This window comes from Opisthocomus hoazin, chromosome 6 (assembly GCF_030867145.1).
Source record: "Opisthocomus hoazin isolate bOpiHoa1 chromosome 6, bOpiHoa1.hap1, whole genome shotgun sequence".
Lineage (NCBI taxonomy): Eukaryota > Metazoa > Chordata > Aves > Opisthocomiformes > Opisthocomidae > Opisthocomus > Opisthocomus hoazin.
Window position 1 is genome coordinate 76,517,688 of NC_134419.1, and position 20,510 is coordinate 76,538,197.

General features: G+C 57.7%; 1 protein-coding gene across 2 annotated transcripts in view; it reads right to left on the minus strand.

Annotated features, from left to right (window-relative positions):
* Nucleotides 1-1,819: 1,819 nt before the first annotated feature.
* Nucleotides 1,820-20,510, minus strand: part of FAM53B (family with sequence similarity 53 member B) — a 57,930-nt gene continuing 39,239 nt past the window's right edge. The window contains exons 5-6 of one of the 2 annotated variants that reach the window (XR_012764321.1): nt 3,788-5,858; nt 1,820-3,148 (exon numbers count right to left, since the gene is read on the minus strand). Coding sequence is in view for 1 of the 2 variants with exons in the window: in XM_075423897.1 (XP_075280012.1) it covers nt 5,550-5,858 (309 nt within the window). In the remaining variant the exon portion in view is untranslated. Of the gene's footprint in view, nt 5,859-20,510 lie in introns of both variants that reach the window. The other variant, XM_075423897.1, reaches the window with a different exon arrangement.

Below are 20,510 nucleotides of genomic sequence, written 5' to 3' on the forward strand. Positions count from 1 at the left end.
CCCGAGCCGCGGCACCCCGCGGGGACAGCGGGCGCGGAATTAGAGATAATAAATAAAATAAACCACATCTGGGAAAATGACCTTAGGGCAATTTTTTTGTCTGTTTTTCTATCTTTTTTATCCTCTGGGTAGCGGTTCAGCCAAAGTGTAGAGCGCTGTGTGCATCCACGCACCCGCGACGGATGCCGCAGACCCCGGTCGAGCGTTAGGGCTGTGACGGATCACCGAGAATTTCTGTTTTAATCCTGTAATTCTTCCTTTTTGTTCTACTGTACGAAGCCTATCACTTCAATCTGATGAAGTTTGGGCAGATAAACATCCTGCCATCTGTCTTCAGACTTTTCAAAGTGTTTGCTCACGGGAGGAAACGCAGCCATTTTCCTCTCTGGTTTACAAAGGCTGTAGAGAGCTGCTACCCTGTTTCCCCAAGAATTTATTTAACACCCCCGTGAGCTCTTGCCCTGCTGTGGGCTTGTGCCTTGCTCGCGTTCAGATTTTATTTTAAGGGGTGGGACGTTGTCCTTAAACACAAAGCCTGAGGTGCTGCTGGGCACTTGAGTGGTGGTTTGCATTTCGCTGTTGCCTCTCGGGCTGCCTTACAGTGAAACGACAGCCCGTGTCAGGTGGGGGGGCCGTGGGACACATCCCCCCGCCTGCACGTGGGCAGCACAAAATGCCCTTTTTTTTGTCTGGTACAGCCCAAAGCTGGGACACCCGTACTATTTCTAACAGACACCCTGATGGAGGGTACCAGCTGGGGGCTTTGCCAACACAGAATCACAGAATGGTCGGGGTTGGCAGGGACCTCTGTGGGTCACCCAGCCCAGCCCCCTGCCGAAGCAGGGTCACCCAGAGCAGGCTGCACAGGACCTTGTCCAGGCGGGTCTGGAATATCTCCAGAGAAGGAGACTCCACAGCCTCCCTGGGCAGCCTGGGCCAGGGCTCCGTCACCCTCAGAGGGAAGAAGTTCTTCCTCATGTTCAGCTGGAACTTCCTCTGCTTCAGTTTGTGCCCGTTGCCCCTTGTCCTGTCGCTGGGCACCACTGGAAAGAGTCTGGCCCCGTCCTCCTGACACCCACCCTGCAGATATTTATAAGCATTTATTAGGTCCCCTCTCAGCCTTTTCTTCTCCAGGCTGAACAAGCCCAGCTCCCTCAGCCTCTCCTCATAGGAGAGATGCTCCAGTCCCCTCCTCATCCTCGTAGCCCTCCGCTGGACTCTCTCCAGTAGCTCCTCATCTTTCTTCAACTGGGGAGCCCAGAACTGGACACAGGACTCCAGATGAGGCCTCACTAGGGCAGAGCAGAGGGGAAGGAGAACCTCCCTCGACCTGCTGGCCACTCTCCTCCTAATGCACCCCAGGATCCCACTGGCCATCTTGGCAGCCAGGGCACACTGCTGGCTCATGGTCACCCTGTCGTCCTCCAGCACTCCCAGTCCCTCTCCTCAGAGCTGCTCTCCAGCTTGTCAGCCCTGGTGCCTGGGGTTGTTCCTCCCCAGGTGCAGGACCCTGCCCTTGCCCTTATTGAACCTCATCAGGTTCCTCTGCCCAGCTTTCCAACCCACACCCGTTCTTGGGGGGGGGGGGGGGGGGGGGGGGGGGAGGGGTGTCCCAGCACCCAAGGAGGTGCAGCCAGACCCGCTCTGGGCGATGAGAGGGACGTGAGTCTCCTCCACCCCCACCCAGCTCTGCCCCATCAAACCCCGACCGGTGCCACAACCCGGCTGCTACGTCCCCGCGGGGCAGCGACGTCCCCGAGCCCCCCGAGCCCGCAGCAGCGCCCGGCCGCGGGGACGGCAGAGAGAGGCGAGACGCGGGTTATTGAACCAGGAAGCTTTATTTACACAGTAAAAGTAACGAGCAATTTCCTGAGACTGAGCTGCTCTAGTGCAATCGAGTCGTGGCGGGGTTACGAGTGGGCACCTCGGGCAGCCCCTCCCCGGGACACGCACGTCCCGCTGCGCTTGTGCAATTGCCAGCGGGACTTGGCTACTACAGGTCAGAGCTTCAGAAGGCTGCTTCTTTTTTTTTTTTTTTTTTTTCTCCTTCTTTTTTGTCTTTTTTTGGCCATCCTCTTCTTTTGATTTCTTGACCATCAAGCCCATGAACGCTGTGAAGCACTGCTACAATCCTAGAACGTCCTGTGTAAGTCTGTTAGCCTGTTCAGCCAGGAGCTTTTAAACAATGCACTTGAAACACAACTTTATCGGCCAAATAGGCTAGGCTATAATGTGGAAAAATTACAATCTATTTTACAAATACTTCTTTTTCTTTTTTTTTAACATAATCTTTCATAGAACAGGCTCCAAGAGCTGCATCTGCACACACACAGCAAACTCCCCGTGCGCGCACGCGCTAAGATTTTTCCTATTAAAATCCCTTTTTCCAGGACTCGCGCTGACGAAGCCTTACTGGTGCCAGCCTGGCCGGGCTGCTGGGCAGACTGGGGCACGCCCCGGCCAAGCCACCGAGTCTCTTCACGGCAATCCGCCTGTTCTAGCTACCTAGCAAGGAAGAACACCCCTTGTCTGCGTTATTACTTTAATATCACATTCTGGCGGCCGGCAGGGATTTGCCGGGGCGGTTACCAACCGGTCTGTGTGATCGGGGAAGCCCTTTATGAAGCAAAAGGAGCTCCCCCCCCGGGGGGATGCCCTGCTCTCCCGCTGCGGGCGGGCGTACGATGCCGGGGAGTAACGCCGCTCCTGACTTTACAATCAACAGGATGTCCCCTGAATCTGAGGCACATACTATATTATATTTAATATTTTTAATTATTTTATTTATATATATATTTATATATATATATAAATCCACAAATGTTTTACCTCTACAGAGAGAGAGAGAAAAAAAAAAAAAATTTAAAAAGTAAGGCTTTCTTAAACTAAGTACATGGAATCATACAAACCCAATGACCAAATACCCAACAGGACACCACCGCGGCCTCGGAACCGTCGCTCACTGTAGTCTGTGCCTACGCTAACGTGCCCGGCGGAAGGCCACGACTCCTCGGAGAAGCGTCTTTAGTAAGGCAAAGGAGTTGTGCTGTGTGTAAACTGAACGCTACGGCTACGTCGAGTACAGCTGGGCAGTGGTCCGTGGGTCGCCTTCCTACCAGGGGGGGTTAGCATGGCACCGGTAGCAGCCCTTGGAAAGAAGACAGAAGCCCTTAGGAATTACAGCCCCGGTGATGCACATGCAAGCGCCCACCCAGCGCTCCGCGGCACCAGCCGGACACGGATTGGGGTGAATTTGCCCTTTTTTCGGTCAGTCGGGAGGTGGCGGCCGCGGAGGAGCCCGCGGCCAGCGGGAGCTGCGTGCCCCGGGACCGGGGACGCGTCGGCACTGGGGGTTACGGAGCATCGGGAAGACTCAAAGCCGAGAGCCGGGATGGGGACGGGACGGGTGGCAGCCTGGGGACGTGCTGGCGTGGCTGGACCCTCCCAAAACCTCCGAATGGGCAGCGCCTTCCGCTCCAGGAGGGCGAGAAATGAAGCCGGGAATGTGTTTTCTGAGCGATGCATCAAGGGACGCTTGGGAAGAGCTGGAGGGTCCCCCGAAATGAAAAGTCGTCCCCGCCGCCCCCTCCCCAAATATCTGGGGCTGGCCCTGCCCGGAGGGAGCGGACGTGGGCACCGCTGCGAGCAAAACCTCTGCGGTGCTGGGGCAGGGATAAAGCTATATAACAGCTGATGGGTTCCCCTGTGATGGGAGACGCCACACGCATCCCGAACCACCGCAGAAAAGTGCACTAAAATAACCAGAAATGACGAAGAAAACCTGTACCAGCAGCTCTCAGCCCTCTCCGAGTTACAGGCGCCTCACGGTTTAACAGCGGGGGTGCCGAGCCCTGTTAAAAACGTCGCCTCTTCAGTCGCTGTTGGCACTGAGAACTTTTATTTTTTTCCTTTCTTGCTTTTGCCGAGCTCGGGAAGTAAAACCTGAGCTTGAGGGAACCTGCAGAAGATGCTGGAAGTCACTTGTACAGCTTTCCTAGAGCTTCAAACATACAAACAACCGAAAAAAAGACGGAGAAAAAAAAATAAAACGTGTCCTTCTAAACCTGTTAGCGAGCGGACAGCTTGTTTTTACCAAAGAGCATTCATAGCGTACAGACGTCATGGTCACCACTTTATCCGTGCTTTCAAAAGGCACAGGAAAAGCTTTCAGTGCTGCTACCTGGGTTTTCAGCCTTTCGCCAGCTGACTTTGTGTCAAGTAACCCCGCGGCGTGCCTCGGGCGCTCGGCCCCTTCACAGTAAGACGGAGCGAAGAAAAGAGGGTGGCAGCCGTGCCTCGGGTAGCGAGGAGCCCACGGCTGCTGGGGAGTGGGTACACGGCCTGGCCCCGCTCAAAACCGGGGCTCGGGAACCCGAGCGAGGGGGGCACCGAGCCCGATCGGGGCGTCTTCCCCGATGGGTTTGAGAGAGGGGACTGGGAAGAGCAGAAATCGGGAAGATTTCAGCATCCTTGGGCTGGAGCTGCGTGGGCCAGGGGTCCCTTTAATTCCTCATCAGGAAAGGAAAAATAAAAGAGAAAGTAAAAATCCAGCTCTCGCCATTATTACATCTAAGCAAAACGCTTCACTTGCGATTTCCTTCTCAGGGCGCTGCCAGGGACGCGGGGAGCGAGGGGGTGCCAGGACCGCGCAGGATGCGGCCGGAGAAGAGGAGCTGCAGCTGCCCCCGCGGCCACCGGCCAGCTCCGCATCGGCAAATCTCAGCACTCTGATTTCCCACCATCCAGCTCCCCACTGGCAGAGCTCAGCGCTCCGGTTTCCCACCATCCAGCTCCCCATCGGCAGAGCTCAGCGCTCCGGTTTCCCACCATCCAGCTCCCCATCAGCAGAGCTCAGCGCTCCGGTTTCCCACCATCCAGCTCCCCACTGGCAGAGCTCAGCGCTCCGGTTTCCCACCCGCCAGCTCCCCACTGGCAGAGCTCAGCGCTCCGGTTTCCCACCATCCAGCTCCCCACTGGCAGAGCTCAGCGCTCCGGTTTCCCACCATCCAGCTCCCCGTCGGCAGAGCTCAGCGCTCCGGTTTCCCACCATCCAGCTCCCCATCAGCAGAGCTCAGCGCTCCGGTTTCCCACCATCCAGCTCCCCGTCGGCAGAGCTCAGCGCTCCGGTTTCCCACCATCCAGCTCCCCGTCGGCAGAGCTCAGCGCTCCGGTTTTCCCCCCGCTTCCTCCCTTCCCGCGGGCGGTGGCTTCTCCTCGCGCATCCCCTGATGGACGGGCGCCGGCGGGACCCCGGGGAGCGCGGTTGGCCCCACCAGCTCCAACCCTACGTCGGCGAAAGCCGTTTACTCGCTGAGCGCCAAGTTTTTTGGCGATCCCCGCGCCTGGATTCCCCACGGGACGGGCAGCTTCCTCCGCCCAGCTGATCTCCGGCTACAGTAGTTACAAAGAATTTCAAGATTTACACACAACTTGCTGCGAAGACCTGATGAAATTTTGGCAAAGCTGCTTCGTCCCCTCCCGAGCAGCGGCAGGACCACGGCTCTGCTGGCAGCCCCCCGACCCCGGGGGCCAGAGGACCCGCTCCCTCCTCAGTTGTTTTCTATCTGCTCGATGTCTATCTCGCCGTCCAGCTGGAAGAGGCTCTCGGCACCCGTCCCGCCGCTCCGCCACGCCGCCCCGTCCTCCTCCTCCTCACAGGAGAGGTCATCCCTGCTGGCCCGGTGCTCGTCAACCCGCGAGCGCGGCGGCTCCGGCACCGGGGTGCAGGCGGGGGTCCTGCCCGGCATCACCTCCGGGGAGCGGGGGGCCGCGGTCCATGGCTGGGGGCCGGGGAGCCGCTGGGAGCCGTCCTCGGCCGCGGAGCTAAGGCAGGTGAGGCTGTTGAAAGTCTGGCGGTTCTGCAAAGGCAAGGGGAAAGAGGCAGCTGAGACAGGCACCGGAGGGAATCCTCAACCAAGTGACAGCAGAGGAGCCGAGGGTCCCCGCCGACCCCCAACCCTGCGACCCCCCCATCCCAGCAGGAAGCACGCGGAGCGGCTGAAGCACCCGGCCCGCAGCCGCCTGGTCCCCGGGAGCGGGGCTGCAAACCCCCACCTCCCCATCCACCCACCTCTCCCTCCCCTGCAATGGGCGACGGCATCAAAACCACCCCCGTCCCGCTCCGGATCGGCCCCACCACCGCCCCCAGCCCGCACGTGCCAGGCAGGACAGAGCTCTTCTGCCCAAAAATAAATGAATTTTTCCGACGATGACATTTAGCCAAGAGAAACGCCAGCCCCTTCTCCAAGCAGCTGGAGCTCGTGTGCTGCTAAACCCTCCGCCGCGATGGCTCATGGCCGTCCTCCCCCACTGAAGCCCACGCGAGGTCAGCTCTCTGCCCCTCGTCTCTCTGACGAAGCGGCTCCATGGCTGGTGGCCTTGGCCAGAACTTGATTTAGTTTACGCGCTGTCACGCCTTCCGTGTGAACATGAGGAAGAACTTCTTCCCTCTGAGGGTGACGGAGCCCTGGCCCAGGCTGCCCAGGGAGGCTGTGGAGTCTCCTTCTCTGGAGACATTCCAGACCAGCCTGGACAAGAGGTCCTGGATGATCCACAGAGGTCCTTTCCAACCCCGACCATGCTGGGATTCTGTGTGATTCTGTGATCTTCAAAACAGTTTCAAACTCCAGCAATGATGAGGAGCTGACGGGCGTTCGAAACCCCTCAGAGTAGAGCAGACACAGCCTCTCGGAGATGCCATCCGACCACAAACGTGCGTACCTGACCGGGCATGCCTTGTACCCGGGTTGGTTGTTAAAGGAGCAAACTAAATCCTAATTAGTGAACGCCAACGGAAATAACGCGGCCGTCCCACTGCCTGTGGGGCTTTTAAAGATGCGTGCCTCCGTGAGGAGAAGACCACAGCGCGGGTACACGGCTTCTATGTTGTCTATAGGCTGTAGGAGATGCGCGCATGAAGGAAAACTAAAGGAAAAAAACTACACGCCATGATAAGTTACAGAATCACAGCATGGTCGGGGTTGGAAGGGACCTCTGTGGGTCACCCAGTCCAACCCCCTGCCCAAGCAGGGTCACCCAGAGCAGGCTGCACAGCACCGCGTCCAGGCGGGTCTGGAATATCTCCAGAGAAGGAGACTCCACAGCCTCCCTGGGCAGCCTGGGCCAGGGCTCCGTCACCCTCAGAGGGAAGAAGTTCTTCCTCATGTTCAGATGGAACTTCCTCTGCTTCAGTTTGTGCCTGTTGCCCCTTGTCCTGTCGCTGGGCACCACTGGAAAGAGTCTGGCCCCGTCCTCCTGACACCCACCCTGCAGGTATTTAGAGGCATTTCTAAGGTCCCCTCTCAGCCTTCCCTTCTCCAGGCTGAACAAGCCCAGTTCCCTCAGCCTCTCCTCGTAGGAGAGATGCTCCAGTCCCCTCATCATCCTCGTAGCCCTCCGCTGGACTCTCTCCAATAGCTCCTCATCTTTCTTGAACTGGGGAGCCCAGTTAGGGGTAGCTCATGTCACAGTGAAAATATGGATCAGGTGGGATTCCCCAGAGGCTTCGCCAGCGCCTGGCATTGGTCAGGACTTTCTTGAACAAGCTGTCTGGTGGGGTTAAATCTGCAAAGACAGACGCTGGCAGCTCTCTGAGAGTCCAGAGCAGCAAGAAGTTGGTAAGTCCAAGCGAGGTGACCCCTGAGGAACAGATTAGGAGAAGCGGGGTTTAGGCTGGAGACAGCAAGCCAGGCGTGGAGGAGGGTGTGTTATGTTTCCAACAAGAAGGATATGCTGGAGCACTGCTAAACGTTTCTGAAAGCCCTAAAACCTCATCACCACAACCCGTTAATATCGGTTAGGGAAAATGTCGTCAAACTAACAGGGGTGTTGGGTTGCCTGGAGATAGCAGGAGACCCAAAGAGGTCTCCTACACCCATTTGTCCCAGGGAAAGGCAAACCCTGGCTCTGCTTCCATCACACCCTCTCTCCAAGAGCCTGAGCCAGACCGAAGCCGGAGTAACGAGGGGAGTGTCGGTACCCGGGGAGTCCTCCATTGCATGGGTCATGACCAAACAACCTGAAGACACAGCCTCGCTCCATACGTCCCCACCGACGTTCCCAGGGAATTTATGCACATTTGGTTGAGGTTTTTTTTCTTTCAAATCCAGGTAACCTGGGAGTAACTCCACCAAAATAACTTACCCCAGGCTCTAAATGAAGCAAAACCACCCCTTTACGTCCCCCCTGAGGGATGCAGGTCAAAGGCCCGGCTACTTCACGCTCCGATCGTTGCTGAAGAAACCCCCAGGTACTCGTGCTGAGTCAGCACCCGCCGAGCACGCGCTGCGGAGAGGCTCTGGGCGCTGCGCTAAGCGACGCACCGCAGCGGCACGAGCGTCGCAGGAGGTGACGCAGAGCCTGCCGTGTCTGAAAGGAGAAGTTCCCGCTGCCCAAGCAGGAGTTGGCCACTGCCCAAGCTGGGGGTGGAGGGGGCTTCATTTCACGTGGCCTTCAGTCTCTGAAACCTTCCAAAAACCCACAAGCCCCAAGCCCACGTGAAAAAAGCAGACTTTTGTCGTTTAAAAACGCAGCTGCGCCCAGCCCCCGCGTCATCCTTCTCCTGGATTTTAAACACAAGCCGTGCCTCTCCACGCGGTCTGTCTTCTCGGTGCTGAATGTGGAACGGCTTCCAGCAGAGACCTGCACGTTGTGGTTAATGGACAACTCGCAATTACCACTGTACTTGGACAAGGCCCGAGGACACAGGAGAAATATTTTCTAAAAGTACTTCAAAAAATTTGCAAGCGTATTTCCAACAGTGATTTAGGCACTTGAAAGCCTCAGTCTCCTGAAAGTCAACAGCCCTCTCAGAAGTGCAAACCCCTTCTACAAACAAGACTCTGGCTCTTCTGAGAACGTTGATTTTTCTCCTTCTGCTAATTGAGCTCATCTCCTGGCTCCGGCGCTTCCATGGGCTCCGAGATATTCCAGACCCGCCTGGACGCGGTGCTGTGCAGCCTGCTCTGGGTGACCCTGCTTGGGCAGGGGGTTGGACTGGGTGACCCACAGAGGTCCCTTCCAACCCCCACCATGCTGTCATTCTGTGATTCTGATTCTGTGTACCCAGGGGCGGGCGTGCCGGGCTGCTGCGGGTGGGCTGGAGCATCCCGTGAGGATGGAAGATCATAGAATCATAGAAACATTACGGTTGGAAAAGACCTCTAAGATCATCAAGTCTAGCCGTCAACCCATCACCACCATGCCTGCTAAACCACGTCCTGAATGGACGGATGCTCCAAGTGAAAGACGCTCTACAGCGCTTCAGAGAAGGAGACGGGCGATGCCATCATGATGAATGAAAGAGGATACAACCTGGAGAGCAACTAAACAGGTCCGCAGCACACTCTTCCCATCCAAATGAAAAGTGTTTCACAAAATCACAGAATCACAGAATAGTATGGGTTGGAAGGGACCTCTGTGGGTCATCTAGTCCAACCCTCCTGCCGAAGCAGGGTCACCTACAGCAGGCTGCACAGGACCTTGTCCAGGCGGGTCTTGAATATCTCCAGAGAAGGAGACTCCACAACCTCCCTGGGCAGCCTGGGCCAGGGCTCCGTCACCCTCAGAGGGAAGAAGCCTGGACACGTCTCGGAGAGCAGCCATGAAGGTACTTGACTTTCAAGGAATTTTTGCATTTTATTGGACTTTGGCAAGACAATCAAGCCATCTTCCCTGCTCAAATCACAGAATCACAGAATGGTTTGGGTTGGAAGGGACCTCAAAGATCATCTGGTTCCAACCCCCCTGCCAAAGGCAGGGACATCTTCCACCAGCCCAGGGTGCTCAGAGCTCCATCCATAGAACCATAGACCAGTTTGGGTTGGAAGGGACTTTAAAGCTCATCTGGTTCCAACCCTCCTGCCATGAGCAGGGACATCTTCCACCAGACCAGGTTGCTCAGAGCTCCATCCAACCTGGCCTTGAACCCTGCCAGGGAGGGGGCAGCCACAGCTTCTCTGGGCAACCTGTTCCCACCCAACATTTTCCACATACGGCCTCGAGTGGCTCCAGGTAATCTTTTTACCTTCCCTGGAGGAGGATGGGAAAACCCTCCCGCCGGTCCGGCGGGTTCCAGCGCTGCTCGTGGGGGAAGGCCACGTGCGGGTGCCAGGCGGAGGCACTCCCTTCTGACGCAGGTTTGACGGCGTTCGGCTCGCAAAGCAAGTTTCCACAGGCACCAGCCGCCACGCAATCCCACGCCTCACCTTCCCGGCGGGGGTAACGGCCGCCGCGCAGCCGGGGTCGGCGTTGAGAGGGTGTGGGGATCAACATTTTGGGGAAGGGTCCCCCCAAGGCGGTGATACCCGAGCCAGCGTCGCCCGCGCTGGCCGCGGAGCAGCCGGGGATCGGCCATCGCCGTCAATGCAGCGTCTGTTCTCCACCCATCGGGGATTTTTTTACTCGGTTTTTATTTACTGGGTGAATTTAGCATGTGCTGAAGTGCTGAGCGGGCAAAACCGGGCAGTCAAGCCCTCTATTGAGATCGGCCAAAAAGCAGTTTTGGTGGCACAATGCGGCGCTTGTTCCCCACAGCCAGGCAGCCCCGGGCCCCCTCGAGCCCCTCCACAACCTCGACCTTCAGTGCCAGACCGAAGGGGCAGCAGGCAGCCCGACCGCTGCCGGTCCGAAGGAAGCCGAGGGCATCCAGACACCCCCCCAGATCCGACATGGGTGGCTTTTGGGAGATGCTTGTGGCCATCCTGACTTCACCCAGCAAGCATCTGCGATGTGCCTTCCATCCAGAACGCCTTTTGCTCACAACCGCTTCCAACCCTTGGAGGAGCTGGTTTGCCTTCCCCCAGCTCTCCCCAAAGCTGCAGCGATCCAGCGTGCCGGGCGAGCCCTCGGGGACAGGAAGAAAGCGAGATGTTGCTAAAGCAAACATCTAAAAAATCTCAGAATCACAGAATCACAGCATGGTCGGGGTTGGAAGGGACCTCTGTGGGTCACCCAGCCCAACCCCCTGCCGAAGCAGGGTCACCCAGAGCAGGCTGCACAGGACCTTGTCCAGGCGGGTCTGGAATATCTCCAGAGAAGGAGACTCCACAGCCTCCCTGGGCAGCCTGGGCCAGGGCTCCGTCACCCTCAGAGGGAAGAAGTTCTTCCTCATCTTCAGCTGGAACTTCCTCTGCTTCACTTTGTGCCCATTGCCCCTTGTCCTGTCGCTGGGCACCACTGGAAAGAGTCTGGCCCCGTCCTCCTGACACCCACCCTGAAGTTATTTATAGGCATTTATGAGGTCCCCTCTGAGCCTTCTCTTCTTCAGGCTGAACAAGCCCAGCTCCCTCAGCCTCTCCTCGTAGGAGAGATGCTCCAGTCCCCTCATCATCCTCGTAGCCCTCCGCTGGACTCTCTCCAGTAGCTCCTCATCTTTCTTGAACTGGGGAGCCCAGAACTGGACACAGCACTGCAGATGGGGCCTCACCAGGGCAGAGTAGAGGGGAAGGAGAACCTCCCTCGACCTGCTGGCCACACTCTTCTTGATGCACGCCAGGATACCACTGGCCTTCTTGGCATCCAGGGCACACTGCTGGCTCATGGTCAACCTGTCGTCCACCAGCACTCCCAGGTCCCTCTCCACAGAGCTGCTCTGCAGCAGGTTCCCCCCACGAGGAGCACCACAGGAGCTTTGCCAGCGGCCCCGGGGCTGCAGCACGGGCACCGGGGTGCAGCAGCTACCCCAGACAGGTCTCCCCAGCCCCTCGCCGGCGGCTCTCTGGCCTCCCCAAACAGCGGGAGAGGCGGCTGTCTCGCCCCAAGCCGTGCTGCCAACCGCTGCCGCACGCGGCTCGGCAGCACCGGCTTCCAAGATCAGCATCGCCGTCGGCGACGAGGCCGCGGGTCTAACGCCGAGCCCGTCCTCCCGCAGAAAGAGAGCCCCCGAGCGATGAATGAAGCGTCGGGAAGGAAACGACAGAAATACGGGAGGAAGGAAAACGCAGGAGGTGGCGGCGGGGTGCGTGAAACGCCGGCGGGGCTCGTGTGCCTGCTGCGGAGCCAGGGCTGGGTCGCACGCGGCGCTGTCACGTCAGCGAGCTCAAACCCATCCGCCAGTTTATTTATTTTATTTTTTTTTTAATTTATCTACGGAGGCACTGAGCAATTCGCAGGCAGCCCCGCGCCCTTCGTCAGGCGGACGCGCCGCGGAGCGCGCCCGCAGCAGCATCCCCGTACGGAGCGGGAGGCTCCCGCGCTGCTCCCGCCGGGTACCACGATGCTGCCCGTGTTTGCAGGCTCTGCCTTCCCGGCTCTTCCCTTCTCACCCGCGAATGAAGAAGAATATTTACATGGCCCCAGTCCTCATTTTGCGACAACAGGCACCAGCGCTTACACGGTGCATCTCCTTCTCTGGAGATATTCCAGACCCGCCTGGACAAGGTCCTGTGCAGCCTGCTGTAGGTGACCCTGCTTGGGCAGAGGGGGTTGGACTAGAAGATCCACAGAGGTCCCTTCCAACCCTTACTATTCTGTGATTCTGTGATTCTGTGATTGAAAGTCTACAGCTCTAGCAGATAATTTGGCTTTTATTCTGTTTGGTGTGAAAAACAGCTTTCACGAGCAGGCTCAGAAATATCTATTATCCTACCAAGTTGCTTCACACCACAGTATTAAACAAACAAATCAAAAAAAAAAAAAAAAAAGGCAAGGAGAAGGCTTTAAGTCATTAATATTACCGCTGCGTTTGGATCCCGTAGAGTTAATTTGGTTTTACTCGCAGTTTTGCTCTTATCTTTGGAGCTCTCTAGCTGCCCCAACAACAGGGAGGATTTTTCGTGGGTTTGCCCAAATGCAACAGAAAAAGCTCTTCTATCACCCACCGACGGGACCCACCCTGTGCTGCAGAGCCCCAGGGAGATGCTGGAGAGACGAATGCCAGAAATCACCGAGAAATACAGCAGGCACAGCTACGCGCAGAGCCAGAGAGCAGCGACGCTCTCCAGGGCTTGACCATCCCACCTGTGCGCAGCATCCCGCAGCGTCCTGCAGCATCCCACAGCATCCCATAGCATCCCGCAGCATCCAACGGCATCCCGCAGCATCCTGCAGCATCCCATGGCATCCCACGGCATCCCATAGCATCCTGCAGCATCCCGCAGCATCCCGCAGCATCCCGCAGCATCCCACGGCATCCCACAGAATCCCACAGCATCCTGCAGCATCCCACAGAATTCCACGGCATCCCACAGCGTCCCACAGCGTCCTGCATCACCCCGCAGCATCCCACAGCGTCCCATAGCATCCTGCAGTGTCCCATAGCATCCTACAGGAACCCACAGCATCCCACTGCATCCCACAGCATCCTGCAGCATCCCACTGCATCCCACAGCATCCTGCAGCATCCCATGGCATCCCATAGCATCCCACAGCGTCCCACAGCATCCCACAGCATCCCACAGCGTCCCGCAGCGTCCCGCAGGATCCCGCAGCCCATTTCAGCAGAAACCTGCTCCCACCGAACGCTTCCACCCGACTTCTCCTGCTGTAACTCTGGTCGCGGTACCAGCAGGTGCCCGGCGTTTCGTCCCCCACCAGTCCTGTCACCAGCACGGGGATGGGGTCCCCTCGCTGACACCACCCCCCGGCAGTGACACGAAGCCTCTACTCGCACCAGCACTTTGATTAATCGAAGTGCTGGAGACAAAGAGGTGACAACCCGTCAGGACGATGCCGACGCAGTGGGACACCGCGTCCTCCACTGCATCCTCCACCGTGTCCTCCACGGCGCTGGGGAGATGCGGAGCGGGACGGACTGCAGCGATGAAGAAGTGGGATGGCTACGGTGTGGGCACCTCATAGCTTCAGCGTCGGTGCTACAGGAACCACCAGCAAGAGAATCACAGAATCCGAGCATGGTCGGGGTTGGCAGGGCCCTCTGTGGGTCACCCAGTCCAACCCCCTGCCGAAGCAGGGTCACCCAGAGCAGGCTGCACAGCACCGCGTCCAGGCGGGTCTGGAATATCTCCAGAGAAGGAGACTCCACAGCCTCCCTGGGCAGCCTGGGCCAGGGCTCCGTCACCCTCAGAGGGAAGAAGTTCTTCCTCATGTTCAGCTGGAGCTTCCTCTGCTTCAGTTTGTGCCCGTTGCCCCTTGTCCTGTCGCTGGGCACCACTGGAAAGAGTCTGGCCCCGTCCTCCTGACACCCACCCTGCAGATATTTGTAAGCATTTCTAAGGTCCCCTCGCAGCCTTCTCTTCTCCAGGCTGAACAAGCCCAGCTCCCTCAGCCTCTCCTCGTAGGAGAGATGCTCCAGTCCCCTCCTCATCCTCGTAGCCCTCCACTGGACTCTCTCCAGTAGCTCCTCATCTTTCTTGAACTGAGGAGCCCAGAACTGGACACAGCACTGCAGATGGGGCCTCACCAGGGCAGTGTAGAGGGGAAGGAGAACCTCCCTCGACCTGCTGGCCACACACAACCCAAAGGGATGAAATCCTGCCGTGGGTGAGCATAAACCCAGAATTTATGGAAAGGTGGCACTGCGGTGTGTGAACCTGGGACATCGAACGCTAGGCAGGAGGTGCAAGGGTACACCTAATCCCAGATAAGTCCCTGTGCCGTCATCCCACCTCCTGCAACACACAGGGTGCAGGATTAGCACACAGTGACTAATTCCAGGTGATAATGGTATCACAGAATCACAGAATGGTAGGGGTTGGAAGGGACCTCTGTGGGTCATCTAGTCCAACCCCCTGCCGAAGCAGGGTCACCCAGAGCAGGCTGCACAGCACCGCGTCCAGGCGGGTCTGGAATATCTCCAGAGAAGGAGACTCCACAGCCTCCCTGGGCAGCCTGGGCCAGGGCTCCGTCACCCTCAGAGGGAAGAAGTTCTTCCTCATGTTCAGCTGGAGCTTCCTCTGCTTCAGTTTGTGCCCATTGCCCCTTGTCCTGTCGCTGGGCACCACTGAAAAGAGCCTGGCCCCATCCTCCTGACCCCCACCCTGCAGATATTTGTAGGCATTTCTAAGGTCCCCTCGCAGCCTTCTCTTCTCCAGGCTGAACAAGCCCAGCTCCCTCAGCCTCTCCTCGTAGGGGAGATGTTCCAGTCCTCTCATCATCCTCGTAGCCCTCCGCTGGACTCTCTCCAGTAGCTCTCCAGTAATGGTAGCCTGCTTCTCCCCAGGCATCAAATTAATGTTGGTGGCTGGGTTTGCCCAGTCCCATCTCAGTGGGGAAACCCCACCGAGCATCTCCCCAGCCAGGGCACAGCCTCTGGCTCAGCTTCTCCAAGCTCACGCTGGGACCCAGGGTACCTCCCTCCGGAGAGGGGACCTGCGAGGAGCAACGGCTCGCGCGGTGATTTACGGGGCGTAAAGCCACCCTCCTCCAAACGACACCCTCCAGGCCCTCAGCAAGCACCAGCTGATCCCCACACCTCGAACACGAGGCAGGCAGCGGCCCCACGGCGAAAACACCCAGGGAGCGGGCGACTGAACGACCCGAGATGGACACACCAAGCGCCGGGCAGACCCCCTGTATGATGGGTGCTACCCAGGGCAGCCGAGGCCACCTCCCACCACGGGCACCTGCTAATTAAAACCAGACTGGAAGCACACATCACTTTTCTGACGCAGGTTCCATTTTGGGCTAACCCTGAGCTTCTTTCTCTCGAGAAGAAAAGGTGACTGTCCTCCCCGCTTCTTCAGCGACGCTTCCCGAAATGCTTTGGGAGAGTTCTGCAAGGGAAGCCATTCCCAAGTAACAGTTCTGACCATCATTACTTGTTGGAAAAGTATTTTCTACAAAACCACCAGCTGCCCACGGCGCCTCATGTCCAAAGGAGCCGCTCCCACCGCTGCGCCGGGCTCAGCCGCAGATCCGCAATCTGCACCCTGCTCCGTTCTCCGCCATGCTCTGGCAGAAGATGATGGGATCGGTGAAGCACCTCGGAGGGGAGAGAAACCCGACCACCGGCTGCAGACCCTGCCACCACTGCAGCCACCTGGACGGTGGGAGGGAGCAGCGAGGCTGGAAATCTCCTGGAGTGCTGGGGCTTGGGTGGGTTTCTTTCCTTCTCTGGAGATATTCAAGACCCACCTGGACAAGGTCCTGTGCAGCCTGCTGTAGGTGACCCTGCTTCAGCAGGGGGGTTGGACTAGATGACCCACAGAGGTCCCTTCCAACCCCGAACATTCTGTGATTCTGTGATTCTTAAAACCAGCAGGAACAACCGCGTGCGGCCGCCGCTTTCGAGCATGTGGAATCATTCAAGGATGGATCTCTGCTTTCTAAAAGCTGTTCCTTGGGTCCACGTGTCCCACCAGCCCAGGCGCCGGCGGGTTAAGCAGCACGTGGTGAATCAGACGCCCGTCTTCGGGATACAATCGGATTTTGTGTGCGTTTGGGACAGACACTGCCAAGCTGTGTTTGTGTTTCCAGCCCTGTCCTCCCGCGTGAGTGCGAACAAGGGTGCAACACCCGACCCTGCATCCCTGGACCCTGCGTTATGGTGCCAGGAGCAGGGGATGGAGACAGAAGCAGGGGATGGAGCCGGGAGCAGAGGATGGAGCCGGGAGCAGACGATGGACTCAGAAGCAGGGGATAGAGACGGGAGCAGGGTATGGAGTCAGGAGCAGGGGATGGAGCTGGGAGCAGACGATGGACTCAGAAGCAGGGGATAGAGGCAGGAGCAGGGGATGGAGCCAGGAGCAGGGGATGAGACAGAAGCAGGGGATGCAGCCGGGAGCAGGGGATGGAGCTGGGAGAAGGGGATCGAGCCAGGAGCAGAAGATGGAGACAGGAGCAGGGGATGGAGCCGACAGCAGGCAATGGAGCCAGAGCCGGGAGCAGGGGATGGAGCTGGGAGTAGGAGATGGAGCTGGGAGCAGGAGATGGAGCTGACAGCATGGGATGGAGCCAACAACAGAGGATGGAGCCGAGAGCAGGGGATGGAGCCAGAAGCAGGGGATGAAGTTGACAGCAGGGGATGGAGCCGGGAGCAGGGGATGGAAACAGAAGCAGGGGATGGAGACAGAAGCAGGGGATGGAGACAGAAGCAGGGGATGAAGCCGACAGCAGGGGATGGAGCCGGGAGCAGAGGGTGGCAGGGCACAGTCCCTGGGTACCATGGTGCCCCTTGGCACTTGGACCTCCCTCACCTGGGCAAGGGATGCTGCCGGAGGAGCCCGTCCACGTACACAAGTCCCGGCCCATGCTGGAAAAGTGATTTCGTGGCAGATATGCCCAGGTCCCTGGGCACAGCCCATTTCTGCTTCCACAACCGAATTTATTTTCAGCCCATCGTGCCTGTGAGTCACAGAATCGTAACTGGGGCAGACGGGACCATGCTGACCGCACCACCACAACAACGGGCGTCACCGCGGTCTCGCTGTCCAAAGCTCTGTCGGGTAACTGAAACAGAGCCCGCGGCGATAAATCACCTCCTGCAGGCGTCCTCTGATGGCACCCAAGCGCCTTGCCTGAAATGGTCACTCCAGAGCCGCACCAACGAATCGGCCTTTTACAGGGAGACGGATCTTTCTCGCAGGCTGCCCGCGGCAGCGATGTGAGCCGGCACCTCAGAGCAAGGCTTTATCGCTGTGGGGAGCACCCACAGCACATCCCAGCCCAGCCGGCACGGCTTGAGGACAGCGGGAGGTGACAAAACCTTGCCTTCACTTCTCCACTTGGGAAACTGAGGCAGGGAAACTCCGCTTGAAGGACATTTGCAGAGGAGGCAGGAAGGGAGCTGACGCATAAGAGGTCCAGTCCAGTGCCATAACTTCAAAAGAATCCATTCCTCTTAACATATTGCCCTCTATAAATTAAAAATATATGCACTTGGACCTGACAAAACTCGAAGACCGGGCACAAACTGAGGCATAGGAAGTTCCGTCTGAAGATGAGGAAGAACTTCTTCCCTCTGAGGGTGACGGAGCCCTGGCCCAGGCTGCCCAGGGAGGCTGTGGAGTCTCCTTCTCTGGAGATATTCCAGACCCGCCTGGACATGGTCCTGTGCAGCCTGCTGTAGGTGACCCTGCTTCAGCAGGAGGGTTGGACTGGGTGACCTACAGAGGTCCCTTCCAACCCCTATTATTCTGTGATTCTGTAACCTATGGTGCTCAACAAAAGTTTCCGTTTTCAGCGCAGCACGGGGATAAACTGCTGCCAAACATCTCTGAAAGCAACAGAAATATTTCAGGGGGGAATTTCCTCGCCACGTTACAAACATCCTCCCTGGTGTCGCAGGCAGGAGGATGGCAGCAACGAGGGCTTGCACCAGCGGGCAACTTCAACGAGGCCTGTAACTAGTGGTGTCCCTCAGGGGTCAGTACTGGGCCCAGTCTTGTTCAACTTCTTCATCAATGACCTGGATGAAGAGTTAGAATGTACCCTCAGCAAGTTTGCTGATGACACCAAACTGGGAGGTGTGGTAGACACACCGGAAGGCTGTGCTGCCATTCAGCGAGACCTGGACAGGCTGGAGAGCTGGGCTGAGAGGAACCTGATGAGGTTCAACAAGGGCAAGGGCAGGGTCCTGCACCTGGGGAGGAACAACCCCAGGCACCAGTACAGGCTGGGGCTGACCTGCTGGAGAGCAGCTCTGCGGAGAGGGACCTGGGAGTGCTGGTGGATGACAAGGTGACCATGAGCCAGCAGTGTGCCCTGGGTGCCAAGAAGGCCAATGGCATCCTGGGGTGCATGAGGAAGAGTGTGGCCAGTGGGTCGAGGGAGGTTCTTCTTCCCCTCTACTCTGCCCTAGTGAGGCCCCATCTGGAGTGCTGTGTCCAGTTCTGGGCTCCCCAGTTCAAGAAAGATGAGGAGCTACTGGAGAGAGTCCAGTGGAGGGCTACGAGGATGATGAGGGGACTGGAGCATCTCTCCTACGAGGAGAGGCTGAGGGAGCTGGGCTTGTTCAGCCTGGAGAAGAGAAGGCTGAGAGGGGACCTTAGAAATGCCCATAAATATCTTCAGGGTGGGTGTCAGGAGGACGGGGCCAGACTCTTTCCAGTGGTGCCCAGCAACAGGACAAGGGGCAACGGGCACAAACTGAAGCAGACGAAGCTCCAGCTGAACATGAGGAAGAACTTCTTCCCTCTGAGGGTGACGGAGCCCTGGCCCAGGCTGCCCAGGGAGGCTGTGGAGTCTCCTTCTCTGGAGATATTCCAGACCCGCCTGGACGCGGTCCTGTGCAGCCTGCTCTGGGTGACCCTGCTTCGGCAGGGGGTTGGGCTGGGTGACCCACAGAGGTCCCTGCCAACCCCGACCATGCTGTGGTTCTGTGATTCAACGAGGGCCACTTGCCTTGCCCTGCCTCGGGGCCACCAGCCGAGACCAGGTTTGCTGGACTTCAACGAGCACGGAGACTTGTTTGTCAAAGGAGGGAAAAAAACCCGTTCACAGTTCGTGCCAGGAGTAAACACCATTACAAACCTCATTTCCAATATTGATTTGATTTTTTTTCAACTCCTTGTGTTTTTAAATCAAAAAAATACAGGGGCAATGAATAACAACGGCGGCGTGTGTAATGGTCTGACCAAAGTTAAAACCAGCCGGCCGCCGAGGTCCTCTGCGCCCTCCGAACCGAGCCATTTTCTTTTGATCCTCAACCGAAGGCTTTTTTCCCACCAAGCCACCAACTGACCTTTGCAGGCTCTCCTTCATGTTTATTTAAAAAACACTGGGGCTTGGACGCTGGAGTCTGTCTCAGAAGTTACATCAATAGCAAGCTATTTCCTGGGACACGTCTGGAATTTAAAACCTCCAGTTTTTTGCCCGTCACTACCTTCTGGCAATTTTTGCTACTGGTTCCAGCGGGTGCTGACCCTGGCCAAGACCAGTTCTGCCCCTCCTGCCCTCGCTGGCAAGCCTGGAAGATGCCAAAATTTAACCAGAAAATCTTCTTACGTGAAACTGTAGAGAATTTTACCCCTCGAGGCTAGAGCTGGGTGGTCAGAGAGAAGAGGTCACTTCTCCCATCCCGCAGTCTGAACCTTCTGCCCGTTCAGCGTCAAGACCAGCCCGAAACATTCCCAAGCTGGTGGGCTTCAGCTTTGGGAGCGTACGAGCTCCTTCGTGCATGGATCCTCACGGAAACTGCCCTTATTCGTTAGTTTGGAAGGGAAAACAAGGCAGGGGACAGCCTGGCTCCCAGCCACCAGGAGAGCCCCATTACACGCCCCACCCCTCCGGATCTCCAGCCCAGGCCAAAGCTGATTTTAATCCTGAAAAACACAAGAACCACCCACCCACGTTTCTGGAGGACGCTCTGGTGATTCCTGGTGCAGATGACTCCATCCCGTGACGGCACGTGCTCCGTGACCGGCGCTGTCTCTCTACGGCAGCCAGCACGCAACGTGAATAGTCCCGTTGTACCCAGCTCCAACATCTCAGCACCCTTCCTGTAACGGGCATCTTTCAGGAACAAAGTCTTCTCTGTAGCTCCTCCTCACCAAGCACACCCATTGCTTCCTCCCACCACTTTCTCAGCTGGTGCTCACTGCTGCCAGCACCCTCTCTGCCCTGCCGTAGGGCAGATCCCTACGGATGGTGACTTCAGAGCCACGGGAAGCTCT